The sequence below is a fragment of the Globicephala melas genome, chromosome 3 (assembly GCF_963455315.2).
Source record: "Globicephala melas chromosome 3, mGloMel1.2, whole genome shotgun sequence".
In the NCBI taxonomy this organism is placed as follows: domain Eukaryota; kingdom Metazoa; phylum Chordata; class Mammalia; order Artiodactyla; family Delphinidae; genus Globicephala; species Globicephala melas.
Window position 1 is genome coordinate 33,488,313 of NC_083316.1, and position 21,790 is coordinate 33,510,102.

At 37.5% G+C, this 21,790-nt stretch overlaps 2 protein-coding genes and 1 long non-coding RNA gene across 10 annotated transcripts in view; 1 reads left to right on the forward strand and 2 right to left on the reverse strand.

Annotated features, from left to right (window-relative positions):
• Positions 1-647, reverse strand: part of TTC33 (tetratricopeptide repeat domain 33) — a 34,770-nt gene extending 34,123 nt beyond the window's left edge. The window contains exon 1 of one of the 2 annotated variants that reach the window (XM_030882042.3): positions 430-647. The gene's annotated coding sequence lies outside the window, so the exon portion shown is untranslated. The other variant, XM_030882043.2, reaches the window with a different exon arrangement.
• Positions 514-15,491, forward strand: LOC115866506 (uncharacterized). 2 transcript variants are annotated; one of them, XR_004044673.2, is made up of 3 exons: positions 514-863; positions 6,739-6,788; positions 11,418-15,491. It is a non-coding gene; the product is annotated as an uncharacterized lncRNA (long non-coding RNA). The 2 variants fall into 2 exon arrangements; XR_011377315.1 differs by lacking the exon at positions 11,418-15,491 and adding an exon at positions 7,594-8,034.
• PRKAA1 (protein kinase AMP-activated catalytic subunit alpha 1) overlaps positions 4,005-21,790 on the reverse strand; it is a 46,394-nt gene continuing 28,608 nt past the window's right edge. For 3 of the 6 annotated variants that reach the window (XM_030882035.2, XM_030882037.3, XM_030882038.3), the window contains 7 exons: positions 20,781-20,874; positions 16,621-16,765; positions 14,976-15,063; positions 12,991-13,215; positions 9,542-10,028; positions 9,303-9,429; positions 4,005-6,918 (listed from right to left, as the gene is read on the reverse strand). In XM_030882035.2, coding sequence (XP_030737895.1) covers positions 6,674-6,918; positions 9,303-9,429; positions 9,542-10,028; positions 12,991-13,215; positions 14,976-15,063; positions 16,621-16,765; positions 20,781-20,874 — 1,411 coding nt within the window. In that variant the 3' untranslated portion in view covers positions 4,005-6,673. The remainder of the gene's footprint in view (positions 6,919-9,302; positions 9,430-9,541; positions 10,029-12,990; positions 13,216-14,975; positions 15,064-16,620; positions 16,766-20,780; positions 20,875-21,790) is intronic. The other 3 variants (XM_060295733.1, XM_060295735.1, XM_060295732.2) reach the window with 1 other exon arrangement.

Below are 21,790 nucleotides of genomic sequence, written 5' to 3' on the forward strand. Positions count from 1 at the left end.
AGAACCGATTTACCCGAAAATGTTACCGCACAGGAGAAAACAGCATTAGCGATTTCCCCTCATTTTGCACAACAGTAAAGAAGAGCGAAGTTCATAAAGGCTGCTCAGGACGTCACCCGCGAGTTCACAGCCCCGCCCGCGGCCGCGGGCCCCTGCCACGCTGGGGGCAAAGCCAGCTCGCTTCCGCTCCTCCCGCCGCTCAGGACGGGTCAAAGCCGCACCGCCCGCCTCAGAACGGGTGCCAGGGAGGGCCCGATCCTCAGACTTGCTGGTCCCTAGTGACCAACCTTAGCGTCCAGCCTCTGCCACACCCGCGGTGGGCCTCAACTCCGACTTCTGAAGCTCCTTTCTCCCGTTACCCCAAGACCCACCAGCCTCGCTTTCCTCAACTTCCTCCCGCTTCCACCACAGACCCGTAACCCCTGTTACCTGATGACCACTCCCCGGGTCCCGTGTTTACATTCCGCTTGCCCTTTGCCCACCGGAAACGGAAATTACCGCGCCTGACCTCCTGCCTGCTTGCCGTAGGTGCAGGGTGTCCCAAGATAGGGGTTGCCCGATATGGGGCGTGCGAACAGTCCAGAGAAGCTGGCAGGGAAGAGGCGACTCAGCGCTTTTCTCTTCCGTAATCCTTTCCCCGGGACCACAAATCCCAGAAGTCACTGCGGCCGCCCCCACCCCATTATTACCCTCCAAGGCTGGTAGTCCGGGCCTCCCGGGCAAGGAGCGCCCTCTAGCGGCAGACGAGAGCGTCGGCGCGTGGGCGCCCACAACTCGGCAGCGCGGAAAGCTACGGCTGCGCCGGCTGAGTGCGCGCGGAGAGGACAGCCCTGGCGGTACCACGAGGTCCATCCAGTCAGCAGGTAAAGGAGAAGAGGCCCGGGAAAACGATTTGGGGGGAATCCAGAGCATTGACTCACGACTCTCCCTAAAGGACTTTACAACCTAGTTGATGAGGTCGTCCAGACGCTGAAGACAGAGGCAAACCCGACTGAAAAAGGGTACGGCCGTGGCTCAACCGTTGGGGAAAAAAACCCGCAAAAAGTTGGACTCAATTTCTCTAAAGAAGAAAAAATTATGGCCCGAAAGTAGCTGTCTTGAAAATTTTAAAAAAGTGGGGATATGTAATACGGGGAAGTGTTTAGGAAATTGAAAAATTAAGATCGTTTTGATTTCTTAATGTCGCTGTGGATCATTTTTGTAGACCAGTTTTCTCAACCTCAAGGCTGTAGCTTTTCCAACGGGATGATTCTTTGTTGGGAGAAGGGGGCCTCTCCTGTGCAGGGCAGAGTGTTTAGCGGCATCCCTGGGCTCTACCCACTGGATGCCATTAGCATCCACTCCCACCCCACCAGCTGTGACAAGCAAAAATGTCTCCAGACATGAGAAAATGTCCCTGGGAAAAGATGGACCCCCCCCACCCCCACCCCCACCCCACCCCTACCCCATTGAGAACCACTGATAGGAAGCAAGGATTCTCCAAAGGTGATCCTCAGACCTGAGGGTCGTCAAGATCCTTTTAAAGTCAAAACTATCCCTATTTTCATACTAACATGAAGACGTCATTTACCTTTTTCACAATGTTGACATTTGCACTTAGAGTGCAAAAGCAATGGTGGCTAAAACCACTGGCACCTCAGCCCGAATCAGGGCAATGCTACCAAGCTGTACTAGTAGTCATTGTATTCTCCACCACTGTACACACTCATTGTAAGAAAAAGAAGAGGCAGTCCCTCAATGTCCTTGACGAAGCAGTAAAAATTATTTTATTAAAATGACCCTTGAGTACACACATTTTTTTTAATATTGTGTGACAAAAATGGGAGGTACAAAGTACTTTTGCTGTATATTGAAGTATGATGTCTCAAGATAAAAGCACTCGTGAAATTGCTTTATAAACTGAAGTAGATGCTTTTTTTGTGGAATACAATTTTTACTTAGAAGGGCTTACACCCCTGCTGGTTTTCAGGCTTGGGTCTGACAGGCCTTTTCGTGAAAATGAACAAAGGGAGCCTGTTACATCAAGGAAAACAATCGACAGTTACCAATGATAAAATTCAAGAATTTAAGCAAAAATCATCATTCTGGAAAACATGTATTTGCCACAGGGAGCTTGCCAGCTTCCCAGTACTTTCAGATTTTTCCAGTGAGATCAGTGGTGGTATCAGATGCGATTTTTATTTATATTGTTGGATTAAATGTTTTAACATCGGTAAGAACTGTGGAAGTGAACCAGTTTTTTCAAAATGAGCAATACGCAATTATGGTAGCCAACCTCCAAGATAGCCACCTATGATCTCTAATCCTGGCATTCATACTCTTGTGTAGTTCCTTCCTACATCATACCAGGCTTGTTCTGTGTGGCCTGTAGGATAGGGCAGAAGTGATAGTATACCACTTCTGATATTATATCACTTCTGATATTAATAAAAAAGACACTACTAAGGTGATGGCAATGTTACTTCATCTGGGTTAGAGGTTTACATGGCCATGTTCATTGCAAACCTAAAACACTGAAAATACATCAAGCCAAATATTTTATGATTTGTGCACTTTTCTGTATATGTTATACCTCTATAAAACTCTTTAAAAAATATATATCTCCCTAACAAGGCATTCAGAGCAGGATTTATGCCTTATGGTCACATTCATAGTGCTTGGTTCATAGTTGCCTTATGAGGGGATATAGTTTGCAGAGTAAAATAATTAAACGGTGCTCGAAGCCGTACCCCTTTCTAAAAGGAGTCTTTCCTAAATCTCTCAAATAACTTAATCTTGATCCACTCTACCCTAGTAAAGGCGACCTCCAACACTAAGTTTTCACACTTCACCCACCACTTTCCTACTTACTTTGGTCTGTGATCATAATGCATCTATTTATATATTTGATAATTTCCCATGCTGTCTGTATAGACAACATGATCATCTTCCAAGTTGCTAGAAATCCTCTACATTTGTCATAGTTAACGTTTATTGTCATCCACAATAAATAGAACAGCCCATTTGTTTACAATAAATAGAACAGTTCAATAACTATTTTTCAGACTAGAGAATTTCTTGTACAATTTTGTTCAGTCAGGTTACTTAAGAGTAATTAAGTTCCCTAAAAGAACAATCTATGTGCTGTTCATAACAGTCTAGTACTGTGTTCTGTTAAAATTATCAAGCTATTTTAAGGATTCAGAATGTCAGCAATCTAACACAAGCCCTGCCAACAACGCCGTATAAGATTTCATACTGATTGAATTCTAACAGGAGTGGAATACTAACCAAATCTAATGTTAGCAGCCAAAGATAATTGCTCTGATTTTTATTGTATATAACTTAATATTTTGTTCAGGTGGTTAATTTTTAGATGAAACAAAAACTCACTAATTTAGATGAGACAAAAATCACCACGTTTAAGTGCTAAAATCTGTTCAAGCACTATACTTTAGGCACATTGTTTAAAAAGTGCACAGATGGTCAGCCATAACAAGTGCCTTTTTTTTTTCCATGTAGTTTTCCCAGAAGTTAAAAAAGTTAAGCACATTGTAAGCCGATGAAAAATGATGTTTTTCTTTATTATCCGTTTTCCAAATCAAAGTATTTGAAATTGTATCCTTAAATATACTCTGGTCAAGACATACATGAACAAGTCTCAGAAATATTGTACCACAAAGATTGATTTCTACCATACTACCAATTTATAGTTATGTTTTATGTGGACTTTCATTCATCTAGTGAAGAGAACTCACGAAGAAAATATGATTTCTGTTGTGGATGGGGGAGATGGAAGGAGTTAAAGGGAAAAGATTTAAATACATTTTTTTTCTTTCATTCCAAAGGTTCATGGAGTTCTACATCCACCCATAGTCCACCAGTCATTAATTCAGTGTGAATGGTATCACTACAAGGTCAAAAAGTAGGGGGGGGGGCAGGGTGAGAGGGCAGGACTTTTTGTACAAAATCATTTAAAACTCTGAAAAACTACAGAACCATCCAAAGAAAAAATATAATCAAAGTAAAAGCAATGGAGTTTATTTCAGTGAAATTATTTTAAATTAGATATGATATATTAAGCTCCCATATCCCCCAACCTGGTAGAAAAGTTCCTCTCAGTGAGAAATCATTTATTTTAATGGCAAAAATTTTACATATCAGTAAAATCTGTTATATTTAAAACTATGTATACAGTACATTTCTGGCAAAAACCTTATACATCTTTCAGTTGTCAAGACAAAGTAAAAATATGGTTGCATAAAATCACAAAAAATATAAATTGCTGAAAAGATAATAAAAAAAGATTAAAAATCATTTGCATTGACTCCCTTACATCTTCAATTAGTAAGAATTTGCAAACCACAGTAAATTTCTGAAAATTCTGATGCAACCTTGACATACTCGACCAAAAGTTGTCATTTCAAATATCCCAGCTTAAAAAAAGAATTTACTGCAATAGTCTGTGCATTTATTATACTATTTGTACAAGTGCAATATTTAAATATCTTCAAAATAAAACTCAGTAACTAAAAGGAACCACAATAACTTAAAAGAAGCAGTTTACAAAATTAACAATTTTTAGAAGGTCCTATTTAATTGGTTCCTCTTTTTTTCCCTGCTCCCCACAACAGGTTATAGAGACATTACAACGATGTCTTAGTTCTATATACAAATCTGTAGCTTTAAAAATACAGTCTTCTGTTCTTAACATTAGGAACATAATGCTGCATTTAGAGCCTACATGAAGTCAATATCCTCAAAACAGAGGGCCACATACACGTTATAAATACAGTTTGAACTTATATTTAAATGGAACTCCTATAATTGTATACAGCTTTCAGATTCTAAGTTGAATAGAATAAGCCCTGGACAAAAGGAAGCAAGGTTTTTCTTTTGAATTCAGTGCATGTTTCTAGGGGTACTGGAGCCAAATCTACAACTACAGTAACTATGCGAGCTATCATGACATTTGAGTACATTATCATCTGGTTACAGAGGTGCCAAAAACAAAACTACAATACAAAGAGTCTTAAAAGAGAAAAAAAGATAGTTCCATTGCAATGGAAAAATAACACCAAAAAATTCTTCTTGAAGTTAAAATATAGTATAAGGCAATTATGAGTGACACAGTAATTTTTTATTACCATACACATGATACGAATTTTATCTGAGGTGACTAAATTTTTTTCTTACACCTATTATGTAATGCATTATACTAAGAGCAAGAGAAAGGAAATATAAATCAGAGTTCTTAGGAAGATTAAGCAACTTTAGGCAGTTTCCATAATGCTACTTTTTAAAAAGTAATTAAAATCCAAAGCAAATGTTACTATTTAGAAGAACTAACTGATCTGTTCCATATTTTATCAAAACAATAATAAAGTAATAGCTGATGAAGGAGACACCAAATGCAATGTATAAACATTAATTGGAGCCTGGTTTGAAATAAATTTGTAGTACAACAGGGGAAATCTAAATATGCATGATTAGATGGCATTAGAGAATTATTAATTTTTAATGGTATTATGGGTTTTTTTCGGAGAATGTCATCATTTTTTTAGGAGATGCTTTAAGTGTTGAGGGGTGATGAATATATCTGCAAAATCCAAATGGTTCAGGGGAAAAAAGCGCACACACACACACACACACACACACACATATATATATATAACTGTATCTATATACAGATATAGATAAAGCATATATGGCAAAATGTTAACAAATGTTGAATCTAAGTGGTAGATACACATGTGATCACCTTACAGCCTTTCAACTTTTCTTTTAAAAAATGTCCATAATGAAGTCTAGGAAAAAAAGTCATATCTGAGCATTTAAATAGTTTGCAAGACATGTTCTATGCACTGAATCAATTTAAAAGATACATGATTGAATGACTGGAAATTTTTGCATACATTTAATACTGACTGACATGATGAGCAGAGGACTTTGTGATATTGGCAAAACCAGCATGATTTATTTACAGTATATGCAACACAGCTCTTGTGACAAAAAGAGCAATTTATGTACAGAATATAGTGGGACAAATTGTAAAATTAAACTTAGTGCCTAGAGTATCTGAATATATAAGTTCTGTGTGTTTTTGGACTTAACAAATGAAAGAAAAAAATTTAAATGTGTCCAATATCTTTAAGGTGACTTACCATATACTACAGAATAAGAAGAATATTAAGGAGGGGATATGGAAGAATCATCCAGGCTGTCCGTACTGTTGAAGATACTTGCTATTTAAGGAGCCCAGAAAACAAAATCACCTGTAAAGTTCTCTGGGGATTCTAGGCAAATATTTACTGAATAAATTTATGAAGCAAATATATAACACATCAACATGTAATTAATATATGAAGGCCTTTATGGTAAATTAATATTTGACAAAGCCCTGTATACACTAAATATAAAATAGCCAAAAATCAAGTGAGCCTGAGAGATCTATAATTCATTGTGTATATTATATTATTCTATATGCCTACTGAACAATGAACAAAATTGTCGTAATTCATTTCTGCACATTATGCTTTTAACTATTAATCATGTTCCAGTCCCTGTGCAAACTGCATTCCAAAAGGCCAACCCTCAGTTATAATTATGTATAACTTGATTATAAATGGAAGCATTTGGCTATGATTTATTATGCATGCTTATTGCTATCAAAGAAATAAGCAAAGTTTTAGGTTTACTGTGCAAGAATTTTAATTAGATTTGCACACATCTCAAAAAATTCTATTGTGTGACTTCCAGGTCTTGGAGTTAAGTCAACAGGAGAAGAGTCAAGTGACGTTACAGATGAGGTAAGAGAAGCTTCTGAGGATTTTCCTTGAGCCTCAGCATCTGAATCATTCCTTTGGCAAGCTCGATAGTTGCTAACTGAGCCCGATCTCTGTGGAGTAGCAGTCCCTGATTTGGCTTCAGTAATTTCATCTGGGTAAAAAGAAAATTCAATTTATTATAATCCATGACACCCTCCCGAAAATTTTAATAGTATTTAATTTGCTTCTTTTAGTGAGATCACTGACCAGCTATCAAGAGCATGTTTACTTTGAATACCTCCTAAAATAGAAGCAATGAATCTGTATTATGCCACTTGCCTTTTTTACACACAGCAATGTATTCCCCTAATGACTTATTAAGATTGGGTACATATTTGGCTACTCATCAGTCTTGCAATCCAGGATTAAGAGAGCCCAATAAACTAATAATGAGGCTTAATAAACATCATTCCCTAGCAATAAAAGTCAATCTTTCTATATTAAAATCATAGAATAAATGCACTTAAAATTTCAACCCTGGAAATCATCTCATTTAACTCCTCGTTTTATTGATAAGAAAACATAAACCCCTTAAGAGTTAAGTGACAAATGAACAGAGAGGTAAATCTAGAACCCAAGTCTCCTACTCTCATCTTGGTGCTCTTCATTCTCCCACTTTGTCTTCATATTTGATTTAAGATCTTATAAAAGAACAATTCCAATGAACAAAAATCAAGGAAAACCTAAGTTGGGAACACAATATAAAAACAGTAAATGTCCGTTCAATTGGTAAACCCAGGTACTAATAAACCTAAGATTCATGATTTTTTTTTTTTTTTTTTTGCAGTACGCTGGCCTCTCACTGTTGCGGCCTCTCCCGTTGCAGAGCACAGGCTCCGGACGCGCAGGCTCAGCGGCCATGGCTCACCGGCCCAGCCGCTCCGCGGCATGTGGGATCCTCCCGGACCAGAGCACGAACCCCTGTCCCCTGCATCGGCAGGTGGACTCTGAACCGCTGCACCACCAGGGAAGCCCCAAGGTTCATGAATTTAATCCAAATACAACGGAAAAAAATAAAACCCATTCTGTATCTCAGACTGTGTTAGTAAGTGTTAGAAGAAAAATACCATCTAGACATAGACAAACAGGTTTAGCCAACATATCATAGCTCAAAACTATGTCTTTCTGATACTATGCAGGTACTATCTTTGAGTTTACAAAGAAGACAAAAAATTCACAGGTAAATCTCATCTAATAATTCCATATAATCTTAAATGAACAAAAGTGGCAACATATCTTAATTCAATTGATTTGGCCAATAAAGAATTGCCATAAACTTCTACTTAATTAAAGGTTCTGGGAGGCTTTCCTGGTGGCACAGTGGTTGAGAACCCACCTGCCAATGCAGGGGACACAGGTTCAGGCCCTAGTCTGGAAGATCCCACATGCTGCGGAGCAACTAAGCCCGTGCGCCACAACTACTGAGCCTGCTGTCTAGAGCCCACGAGCCACAACTACTGAGCCCGTGTGCCAAAACTACTGAGCCTGTGCTCTAGAGCCCGTGAGCCACAGTTACTGAGCCCATGTGCCACAACTACTGAAGCCGGCACTCCTAGAGCCCACGCTCCACAACAAGAGAAGCCACCGCACACCACAATGAAGAGTAGCCCCTGCTTGCTGCAGCTAGAGAAAGCCCGCGCGCAGCAATGAAGACCCAACACAGCCAAAAATAATTAATTATTTTTTTAAAAAGGTTCTGTTTGTGAGAGAACATTTTTATATATATATATATATATACACACACACACACACACACACACACACACACACACACAGCTATAGCCTTTCATAATGCTGGGGTAGAATTATTATTGATATTTATTTGAATTATGAGTCAAATGTGTTCCATCAGGCTTTTTAGTAGATAAGGTAAATTAGTTTTAAGAGTCGGGGCTTCCCTAGTGGCGAAGTGGTTGAGAGTCCGCCTGCCAATGCAGGGGACACGGGTTCATGCCCCTGTCCGGGAAAATCCCACATGCCACGGAGAGGCTAGGTCCATGGGCCATGGCCGCTGAGCCTGCGCGTCCAGAGCCTGTGCTCCGCGACGGGAGAGGCCACAACAGTGAGAGGCCCGCGTACCGCAAAAAAAAAAAAAAGAGTGTATATGCATGGGAGACCTGAATTAATGTACATTTCAAACCATGGTATGATTTTGCACCATTTACTAGAAGTCAACATTTATTCTAAATAAAATATTTTATCTTACCAAAATGAACTACAAAAAACAGAAATGTAGAAGGAACTATCACTTTAGGATCAGGCTGTATCAGGCTTTAAGGATTTTAGAAGATAATCTTAAAAGGACAATAAACTATTCACAAGATACACAAATGTTCACGTCAACAAAGGCACAAAATCTTATATTCTATGTTCTTTTGCTATTGAATTACTAGGAACAATTCAAGAAGCTTCAAAAGAATCAAAGATTTACTAAAATGCCAAATTAGGTAAAAAGGTCTAATATGTCATCTATGTTGTTCTGTGTGACGTACATACCATCAATACTACGGAAATCCAATAAGTATGTTCTACTGTCCACTTGGTATAACTGTAGACTCATTTTGGAGAATGTACTTGTCACAGGATTCTTCCTTCGAACACGCAAATAATATGGGTTTACAACCTAGCATATGGTATGGAGAAAAACAAAGTCAAAAGGAATTCTTCTAGAAAACATTATATAGACTACAGGTTTGTCAAATGTGCTAATAATCAGAATGCTCTTTCTTTCTTACCTTCCATTCATAATCCAGTTGTTTAATTGCTCTACAAACTTCTGCCATGATATCATTTGGGCGACTTTGACTTCTAATTCCCAAATGCCATTTTGCTTTCCTTACACCTTGGTGTTTGGATTTCTGTGGATTTAATTCATCGAGGGTATGGCGTGCCCTTGGTGTTTCAGCAACCAAGAATGGTACTCTTTCAGGATGGGGCCGGGTCAAGTGGTGATCATCGAGAAAAGAATCTGGTGGGCTTGTTGCCAAGTAAAAATCTTTGGCCTCATTCATTATTCTCCTGTTGTCTATTATGAGGTGGTAGGCAACTGCCAAAGGGTCCTGGTGATTTCTGTTATAAAGGCAGCTGAGAACCTCCTCTTCTGAGCATTCAAATTTTTCACATACTTCTTTTAAGGCTTCATCATCAATCATGGTTGAACTATATGATGGATCCTCAGGAAAGAGATATTTTGGAAGGTCCTGTTTAAACCATTCATGTTCCCTGAGAGAAAATGGCAGGGGTCAGAAGGACTTCTAGGAGAGATGAGACTGAAAGTAACAGTTTGGGGGAATTTAGGATATGAATTCATTTATATTTATACTCATACTGTATTATTATTATTATTTTTTTTTTTTGCGGTACGCGGGCCTCTCACTGTTGTGGCCTCTCCCGTTGCAGAGCACAGGCTCCAGACACGCAGGCTCAGCGGCCATAGCTCACGGGCCCAGCCGCTCCGCGGCATGTGGGATCTTCCCGGACCGGGGCACGAACCCGTGTCCCCTGCATCGGCAGGCGGACACTCAACCACTGCGCCACCAGGGAAGCCCTATCATTTTTTTAAAACTGAGATTTTCCTCTTCTGGCTCACATTTCATTGTATATGTTAAGGGAAATTCTCCAGCCTTCCTCTGATTTTAAGAGGGAGAAAACACTGCTGGAGCAACCAGAAACAAAGTGTCTACACTTCAAAGTTTTGGAACAAATGGCAATGGCAAAGACCATGTTATTTCCAGCTCAGAAAGAGAACAAAATTAGTCTGTGGATTCATTATAATACTCTTTGGATATAATGTTAAGTGACAAAATATATAACAACAACAAAAATAGACAACTGTTATTCATTGAGTGCTTACTATGTGGTAGATTTTGGGCTAAACACTTCATATATATTATCTCACCTCATTTTCAAACAACTCTGTGAAGATAATATCCCCTTATTTTAATGAAGGAACTGAGGATTTCCTAACTTCATATATAAAAGGATATTTTTGACTTGAACTATGTAAAAAAAAATATGCTAAAACTAAAAATATTAAGAGAGGAAAACACCCAAAAGAACAATGATTATATTCTGGGTAATGGAATTAAAAATCACTTTAATTCTCTTCTCTAATTTTTTTCGTGTTTTCTAAGTCTTTTCCAATTGTCACATATTTCATTTAAATTGGAAAAAACATGTAAAACACAAGAAAAAGCTATCACTAAGATAGTCTGAAATATAAATTTTACAGAACGACTAGTCCTTCTCCTCTAGTGGTAAAGTCATGCCCCGCCACTCACAGTCTGTTTTTTAGCTAGTCTGCAGCATATGGAGTAAATGGAAAGGAATGAAGCTTTTTTCTTTTCTTCTTTTTTTAATTGGAATATAGTTGATTTACAATGTTGTGTTACTTTCTGCCGTACAGCACAGTGAATCCAGTTATACATATACATATATCCACTTTTTTAGATTCTTTTCCCATATAAGTCATTACATAGTATTGAGTAGAGTTCCCTGTGCTATACAGTAGGTCCTTATTAATTATCTATTTTAGGAATCAAGCTTTAAGTTCTACATATGATCTTTCTTTCTTCTTCATTATCCTAATGCTTTCTTCTTTACTATTCCCAGATATACGTCTGATTTCTTTCTTCCTTCGCCCTCCATCTCAGAGAAGTGTGCTGTCTAGCCGTTAGAAGACCAAAAGAGAAATTTCCATAAGGGAAAAAAAGGAAAGAAAAATGATGGTAGAAGAAACAAAGTTTGCAGTTTTTTAAAAAATCTTCATCAGAAATGACCTGCCCAAATTTGAGAAGGAGATTTGTCATCATCACTTTTGCCTTATTTAAACTATTCCGTGGAACCATATGCAACTGGTAAAATTGATGGACTTTTTTACCTACAAAACAGTAATTTCATATGTAATTCAATGTATACTACTACAAAAACAAACATGTCATTCATTGAATCAAAATTTTCTCATTCCCTGAGATGAACAAAAGGGAAAAATATGATAATTTATAAGATCAGAACTCAAATAGCAACACAGAAATTTACTATGAAAAAATATTAGTCCCCATGAGAATATGTAAAAGTCAAACATGAAGCATACTATAGAAAATCTTAAAGAATCACTACCAAATCTAATACCCAACCAGGGTCCTTTTTATTAGCTCTTTTTTTAAATTAAAAAGTAATACACTGGGCTTCGCAGGTGGTGCAGTGGTTGAGAGTCCACCTGCCAATGCAGGGGACACGGGTTCATGCCCCGGTCCTGGAAGATCCCACATGCCGCGGAGCGGCTGGGCCCGTGAGCCATGGCCGCTGAGCCTGCGCGTCCAGAGCCTGTGCTCCGCAACGGGAGAGGCCACAACAGTGAGAGGCCCGCGTACCGCAAAAAAAAAAAAAAGTAATACACTGACAAGTTCAGGTTTCTGGTAACTGACTATACTGCTGAACTGAATGAATAAGCATTTTCAGAACTCTAATGGAAAACTGATGAATTCATAAAAGTGCTAACAAAAGATCAAGATAAAAAAATAATAATTACATGGGACTGAGTGAACTGATGAGGATGATTATAATTTTTGTGACTTTCTGTTTGAATTTAAAAAAAAGTTAAAAAAAAAAGTAACTTACTGGTGTCCTAAGAACTAGTGAGGAGTGACAAAACTGACAGATCAAAGCACCCTTCCCCCACTTCTGACTTTAACTCCTCCACCTTATTTTGTAAGCACCTATTTTTCTGATCAGATATTATCCTGTTTGAAATGCCTAGAAGAGATTATATTTTCCTTACTGAACCCCAAGTATATTATTACAATACTTAGCTAAGAGTGAATTCCCCTCTATTTTAGTTACAGTATACACATTTACTTTAATAAAAAATATTGTATTCAGAATTTCATTAAAGCAACTTTGTAGATGTATGGAATAAAAAAAAAAGTAATATAATGTTCACTGCTACAATTTCAAAACAAATAAAGAAACAAAAGCAAAAAAGTGAAAGCCCTTCCTCCTACCAATCTTACTTCCCTAAAGCAGCCGGGTTAGTATGTGTTCTTAAATATCAAAATAAAATAAATGAGTCTATACACTATTTTTAACATAAAAACAGGATTACATTGTACATACTGTTCTGCAAAATTTTCTTTCACTTATATCACTGATACTATTAGATCTGATAATCAAGTTGCTTTATCACCTGATATCTTTGATTGTGGCTCTCTTCATGGGATCCACCTGCAGCATATGTTTCAAAAGGCTAATCACAGAAGGGTTTAAATACTGAGGGGTATAAAAGATCCCATCACATATCTTCTTAAAAAGAGTTGGCACGTGATCATCATCGAATGGAAGTGTTCCACATAATAAAGCATAGAGAATAACCCCACTGCTCCATATATCTACCTCTGGACCAGCATACAATCTGTAACAGGAAATATCAATTGGATTAAACAATCATTAGTAACTTAAAGAGTAAATCAATTAATCATTTTAAATATAGATACTTCATAAAGAATTATTAGTCAGAATATGGTTTCTATAAGTCACTGCTGTGTACTACACATACAGATTCTATACTAATTCTATCAGTATTATCTTTGAAAACAAAAATTAAGAATTTTTTTAAGTTACAAACTATAGCTAAAATTCTGTCCATACTACCTCACAAGGGTCCTCATGATATCCAATCAATAGGGCCAAACTTTGAACAAACATATCATTACTGAATTTAAAACCATTGTTTTTTGGTTACAGAGGAGAGATTAAGTGATCTTTCATCAAGTGAGAATGTTCTGACTCTAAAGCCACTCTCCGAAATAACCCTCATACCTCATACCTCATACCAAGGTAAAAGGGGCCTGAGGCTGTAGAATGAAGCCCAGCTAACTAATTCGCAGAAGATTTGAAACTCTTATTTGCAGTACACTGTAACCCACTGACTTAACTAGCTACTGACTAATTAGATAACCCATTCAAAGTCTGGCTTCAGGGAAGGATTTCTTTAAATTGGTCAAATAAATTATTGAACTGATCAATATATACTATTTTGAAAGTAAAAGTTTCCATACATCTAGACCTCACAGAAGGACCTTATCCAAACTGGGAAAATTAAACTTCAGTAATGGCCCATTACATATATGCACAATGACATTTCTTTTTGTTTATTTAATTAACACTGCCCCCAGTATCCAGATCCTAAATTGTTTTCTTCCCCAAATAGACAACCCACATGTAATAATAATTTAAACATTAAGTTAGTATAAAAAGGTAATGATGAACCTTGATAAATCTAAAATTAGATATTTCTGCCTTACTCATAACCATGCCTTAACACAAATATAATTTCTCTGAGCAGTCTAGGCAAGCAAGCTTATGAAAATAGAAAGAAAATACTACTCTATTTCTGCATTCTAAATTAATCAGGATGTAAGACATTCAAACAAAGAAACATGGTTTGAATGAAAAGTTATTAAAAGTTAATTATAAAAACTAGTAAACAAACTTTAGCTTCTTTGTTTTCACTTTCAGTAGTATACTGAAGAACAGTTACTCTTCAAAAAATTAAATTTTCCTGTCATCTAAACTATCCGAAAAGCTGCCCTATACTAAGATCCTCATGTTCTCAATGCTGGTGGTTAGTAAATTGAGAGATTAGAATTCTTAAAATATTTCAGTCTCTAGAAGATTTAAAGAATGAAAATTAAATAAAATCTGAGGACTTTATCAATACTTCAGTCCAATTCCCCAAGGCACGTTATCATAAAAGCTAAAGCTAATTTGAAAAATTAAAGCTACCCATTACACTTTTAATTCTTCATCTAAGCAAATAGTACACTATTTCTTACTACTAGATATTTCTGTATTATTCAAGTTTTTAATGTCTCACCTTTAAAACTTGCTAGTTTTAAACCTTCAGTTTCTTCCACCAGGGGAAAAAACGAGTACTCTCATCTGACTAATATAATTTTGACTTGCAAACCAACATCCTCCTCAATAAATGGAGTCCTTAATCCTTATTCACTTATAATGTTTTATTCTTAAAATAGAATACCTTCTGGATAAGAAAAAAATAAGCTTTAAATTCCTTTCAATAGAATTGAATATTACACTATAGACTAACAAAGTCTAGGAAAAGAAGACAATTACAAATATATTGGGCGGGGAGGAGGTGGCAAACACTACCTTCCTGAAATTACTTCTGGTGCAGCATAGTTGGGTGAGCCACAACTTGTTCTTAAAAATTCACCATCTGACATCATGTTTGAAAGACCTGAAAATGCACAAAATCCACTGCTCAAGATTTCCCAAGAACAAAAATAAAAACAAAACTCCATTAAACAATAAAATTGAGTTTGCATTAAAGTGATAAATCATCATTTTGTTCTTTGCTTCAACAGAATCCTGTAGTCTTTACTGTTCCCAAATATTTTGCCTTTATGCCATAAAATCTGCAATCTGTTTCAACATATAAAGTTAGTGCATTGTTGGAGTTTCATGAGTACATATTAAGTTATTGGTTATTTTGTTTAATAGAATAAACTGGGCATGTTTAAGTTTTATTAATATAGAAATTACTAGAAAAAAATGTAGAACCGAATTAAAAGTTTCTATTAACCTCCATTCTGATTCTTTAAAAAAAAATTATAGGGCCTCCCTGGTGGCGCAGTGGTTGAGAGTCCGCCTGCCGATGCAGGGGACACGGGTTCGTGCCCCGGTCTGGGAAGATCCCACATGCCGCGGAGCGGCTAGGCCCGTGAGCATGGCCGCTGAGCCTGCGCGTCCGGAGCCTGTGCTCCGCAACGGGAGAGGCCACAACAGTGAGAGGCCCGCGTACCGCAAAAAAAATATATAAATAAAAATAAAATAAATAATAATAATTTTTAATATCAAAGTTCCTTCATAGTTCTACTACAAAAAGAAAACTCGGGAACTCCCTGGTGGTCCAGTTGTTAGGACTCGGTGCTTTCACTGCTGTGGCCCGGGTTCAATCCCTGGTGGGGGAACTAAGATCCCGCAAGCTGCGCAGTGTGGCCAAAAAAAAAGAAAAAAAGAAAACTCTGCCTCCTCAAAAATACAATGTATAAAAAATAATGACAACTAAAGAATAAGAAAGTCAAATAATTTAGTCAGTTACAAAAAAACTCAGCAGCTCAGAGCTGTTGGGCACTATTTAGTGAATCTCTATAGATTAAAGTATATAAACATATACAAAACTTAAGAAAATATAAGTATCTCCTCTGATTTGAAATGAAACTAAAAAAAGAGACTTGTAGATATTCATTTTTATCTCAGGTTTAATAATGTCAATGGCAATTTATATAAGAAATAAAGGAAAAATAAATTCATTAAATTTTCCTCAAGCTGAAACTATGTTTTTCTATTTAAAATATTTTACTTTCTTTTTTTAAAAATAATTTTGTTCATATGGTTTGCCTTCTGGCTTTCAAAGTCTGAATAACTCCAGCCCAGTCTCTTTCCTCTTGCTCCATACTTGATCAGAAGCACACACTGAAAACAGTGTGTTCTATTGATAACACTATTTAGCAAATAGTTAAATAATGGTCCTTCACAAATAATGGTCTCTTTTCAAGTGATGTCGCTAATGCTGCCAATTTAAATTGTTTGCCTATGTCATAAAAGTCAATTTTAAAGACATAAAGCTAAGAGAATTCCTTATTTTTACTCCTTTTTGTAGCTCATAGACAAATGGTGAGGATATGCTACTTTGGGATACTCAGTCTATTATATAAAAGCAAAAGTTATCTGAAGAATCCTACTGATGTTTGTTAAACATAATGAATATATGAAACTATAAAAATATCCTTACCAAAATCAGCAATCTTTGCATTCATGTGTGCATCAAGCAGGACATTTTCAGGTTTCAAATCTCTGTGGACCACCATATGCCTGTGACAATAATCCACACCAGAAAGGATTTGTTGGAACAGACGCCGACTTTCTTTTTCATCCAGCTAAGAAAAGTAGAGAGGCAACTTAAACGTGTGTCTTTCAAAATAAATTATTCTACCTATAATTTTCCAACCTATAAAACTGTGAAGATGCAAGGAACCTTCCAAATGAACCTCACTCATGAGATACTTTTGAAACGGGGAGGAGATATAGGCAGCATAAAACGGAAATGCTAAGAGGGTCTTAGAACCCAAATCAGTAACTCAACTTCCTAATATTATCACTCTCTTGACTATACCCTAATAACTTGTTTCACCTAATCTCATGCACTATTTCAAATAATTTCAATTTCTACCTGAAAGTAGGCATGTTTTTTCCTGTAAATTACAAATATTTAATCCTTGATTCCTTTAACAAATATTTATTGAATACCTTCAATGTGCCATGCACGATTTTAGACACTCAAGATACAGCAATGAATTAAAAAAAGGCCCTAATCTAGTTAACGAAAATAGACAATAAACATATAAATATCAATATAAGGAGTAAGAGTGTTTTGAAGAAAAACAAAGGAGGATAAGGGCACAAAGAGTTATGCTGGGGTGGGGAATACTGTTGTGGACTATATGAGAAAGCAACATTTAAGCAGTGTTAATGAATTAGCAAGCAACCATGTTATCATATCTCCTGAAATAAAAGATGTTTTAATTTTAACAAAAGAAAAACCTTAATTCATTTGTTTTATAAAATATAACAGCATTTATCTTTACTATGCTTACTGAAAAATTACATCTTATGCTGTAATTACATTTTAAAAAATATTCTTTAAAAACTTCTCTGTCCATTTATCTATATTTTATTATTTTATGATGTTTTTTCCATAAGTGAAAGCCATTACTTGGGTATGCCTGCTCCCAAGAAGTCATATTTAATAAATAAGCTATTAATTCTCTACGCAAAGGACTCTAATATGCAATTCTCTACCACAGGTCACAAATTAGCATTCTAAAACCAGGTTCCTACACCTTTAATGGTATGGATAATCTGGAATATGAACCAGTAATTTCTTTTGAAAGCAAAACTAAAACTATCAAAGCACTCAGAGATACCCTTCCTCTAGAGAAAGTAATAATGCATTAGCAATCTAATACCTTTATTTCTAGAATATAGGTTCATTTTTTAATACGACTTCATATCAAATACACTAAATGAAAAAAAGAATGTGTTCTAAATGTGAAAGAGAAGAAAATTTAATTGATTAAGCAAAATACAAGAGGTAAAATAACTAGATAGGCTACAAAAATGAAAATTATACTCTATTAATAATAAATAGAGTACAAAGGATCAAGGAGGGGAAGTCTACAAAGAAAGATTAGAAAAGTCAAAGCATATTTCCATTTAAGCATGGCAGATGGAACCTTCTGTCTCCACTCCTTGAAACATCACTAAGATGACAGCATATAAAGACAAAAGAGCAAGAGAACAGACAGCAGTAATCAAGGAGTCACTAAGCTAGAGAGTAGATTAACAGTGATGAAGACTTGGCCAACCACAAAAAGCTGAAATCTAATAAGCCTTTAGGGGTGGAAATCAATGATAAACTCATCTGCACGCAGACTCCTGGAAGGGCTTAGATATTGGAAGTGTGGGGAATTTCTGAAGGTAGAAGTGAGAAGTGGACTGAAAACAGGACAACTGATGGAATAAAGAAGTTTTAAGCTCACCCTTACTGGGGAATAAGACCCACGATTTACTCTTTAGTAAGGCTGAACCAGCTCTGTTCTCAAGGACACCAGAGTAGGAATGAGGCACCAGAAGGAAAACATGGGGATAAAATGAAAGTCAACATACTAACCAGTAAGGCTTGTGGGCCTTTCCCCATTTAGCTCGCAGAGCACTGGCAGCTAAGCTAACACGCTCAAGGAAACTGGAAGGTTTCTTCTGGAGCAACTTTCTGATCCAAGGAAAAATATTTGTAATTGTTAACATTTGGTGTTTCCTAGTAAAACAAACAGGTCCGTACCTATTCAACCTATGGGAAGGCCCACCAATTAATAAGTTCCATCCTCATGAGCTTGGCATTTAGAATCTCACTCTCAAATATGAGTGGACAACCCAGAATCACCAGGTATCTGAGCAAGGGTCATGCACAAAAGACAAAGACCAATAAAATGAATAGAAAAAAAAACAGGGAGCAGGGAGCAGAGAAGGTACAGAAGCAATCCAGGGAAGAGAAGAAGAAAAAAATTTTAAACTAATTGTCATCCTCAGACAGATACATTTATTATCTCAGTGGAACAACAACAACAAAAATAGGCTATTTAAAGAAAGACAACTGGCTTCCCTGGTGGTGCAGTGGTTGAGAGTCCGCCTGCCGATGCAGGGGACACGGGTTCGTGCCCCGGTCCGGGAAGATCCCACATGCCGCGGAGCGGCTGGGCCCGTGAGCCATGGCCGCTGAGCCTGCGCGTCCGGAGCCAGTGCTCCGCAACGGGAGAGGCCACAACAGTGAGAGGCCCGCGTACCACAAAAAAAAACAGCTGGAATTTTAATATGCAACAGATAAAATTGAGGAAAATCCCCACAATGTAAAGCAAAATGATTAAGACATGAAAAACAAAAGATAAGAAAGCAAGATGCCAATTCAATTTGTGTCTGTTTCCATTTTTCTAGGCAGAATATTTGTGCGGGATTGCGGGGGCAGGGAGTGGGGAGTGAAAAGACAAGTGGAATACCTGAAATTCAAATGAACCATGTTAAGAAATGCTAAAATCAAAATTAATTTGGTTAATGATTTTGATGAAAGTAAGGATATGCTACATAGAACAAATGAGTGAATGATATAAAGAATGTCAGATTGGGAGGGAAAAAAATTGGCTTCTCAGTGCTTGACGTGGCTCTTCCAGAAAGAGGTTTTTGTACACCACATACCCTGGGTGTAAGAAAAAGTATGCGCAGGGGGCAATGTTCAGTTTTTGTATCTGTAACTTAAGACACTGTTCAAAATGTCTTCTAAAGTTCCTTCCAACTCTAAATTCTTTAAGTCTAATTCCCACCTCCTTCATGGAGCCTGTTCTTACTATTCCAGATACATCAGATTTCTGAAACCAAAAAATGAATGCAATTTAAATGTGACTAGGGTTGACTAGCAAGGCCTAGATCTTTAAGTATTTAATAATATATTTTTTAAGGATTACATACATAATTTAAGATATATATTAAAAGTATTTGTATGCCCAAGAAGCAAAGTCTGAAGATCGTGAGTTCTGGAGTCTCAATCCAATTCTGTCATTAATAAATTATGTGACCTTGAGCATATATATAAACTGTGAGTCTCAGACTTCCCTGGTGGTCCAGTGGTTAAGACTCTGCGCTTCCAATGTAGCATGCACAGGTTCAATCCCTGGTCAGGGAACTAAGATCCCACGTGCCACAGAGTATGACCAAAATATAAAAAGTAAATAAATAAAAATAAATAAACTATGACGGACTTCCCTGGTGGAGCAGTGGTTAAGAATCCACCTGCCAATGCAGGGTACACGGGTCCAATCCCTGGTCCAGGAAGATCCCACATGCCACGGGGCAACTAAGCCCATGCACCACAACTACTGAGCCTGTGCTCTAGACCCCACGAGCCACAACTACTGAGCCCACATGTCACAACTACAGAAGCCCCACGCACCTAGAACCCATGCTCTGCAACAAGAGGAGCCACCGCAATGAGAAGCCCACGCACCACAACGAAGGGTAGCCCCCGTTCGCTGCAGCTAGAGAAAGCCCACATGCAGCAATGAAGACCCAATGCAGCCAAAAGTAAATAAATAAATTAATTTAATTTTTTAAAAAATAAATAAATAAACTGTGACTCTTAGTTTCCATATCTGTGTAAGTAGGCTAAGGAGATAATCTTTAAGACGCTTCTTAGCTCTAAATAGTCTATGATTCTAGGCAAATACATGACTAAGGGAGCTGGTTATTAAACAGACCTCTTAACAGAATTGCTTTCTGATATTCTGATGCTAGTAAGGGATCAGGGGAATTACAAAATATACACAGGATTAAATCAGAACTGCTTACCCTTCCGTTTTTACAGATATAATCAAATAGCTCTCCTCCTGAGACATATTCCATCACCATGAAAATATCAGATGGTGTACTGATGACCTGGTACCTGGTAAGAGAAAACATTATCTACCAGTATTAAAACATGTATATTCATTCATTCAATAAGTGTTTACTAAGCACCTATAATACACCAGGCACTGTGCTAGACGCTGGGAAAACTGCAGGGAACAAAACAAATTCTCTGCTCTCGTGGAGTTTATTTTCCAGAAGCCAAGAAACAGACACTGAATAAAAAACAGTATCTCAGGTGGTGGAACATGCTATGAAGAGAATCAAAGCAAAACTAAGGGAAATCTTTCATACAGGGTATTCAAGGAAGGCCTCTCTGATAAAGTAACATTTAAGCAGAGCCTAATGGAAATCAGGGAACAAACTATGCCATTATCTAGGAAGAAGGTGAACCAGGCAGAGGAACAGCAAGTGCAAAGGCCCTCGGGGGAAACCTGCCTGGCACATTTGAGCAATGGTAGGAAGGCTAGAGCAGAGTGAGCTGGGAGAGAGAAACAGGATGTGGGGTCAAAGAGGTAACTGGACAGCAGAGGACACAGAACCTTAAAAGTCATGATGAGGCTTTGGCTTTTACTCTATAGGAGAAAGAAAGCTATTGAAGGTTTTAAGCAAAGCAGTCACATGATCTGGCCAAGTAAAAGGGTAACTTTAATTGATGGCAGCAATGTGAAGAACTGACTGGGCAGTAGGGTGGAAGCAGGTGGCTACTGCAGTAGTCCATGAGAAAGGTGAAGGGGGCCCACACTGGGTTGATGATAATGAAGGAACTAGAATGAGATCTTAGTTTTTGAAGGAAGGGATGGAATGGAGGTTGGGAAGTGAGAGAAATAGGAAAGTTAAGGATAGTTCCTAAGTTTCTGCCCTGAGGAACTGATATTAACTGAGATGGTGAAAAGACCAGGAAGACCAGGCACCGGAGGGTAATAAAGGGTTCAGTTTGGGCCAGATCGAGT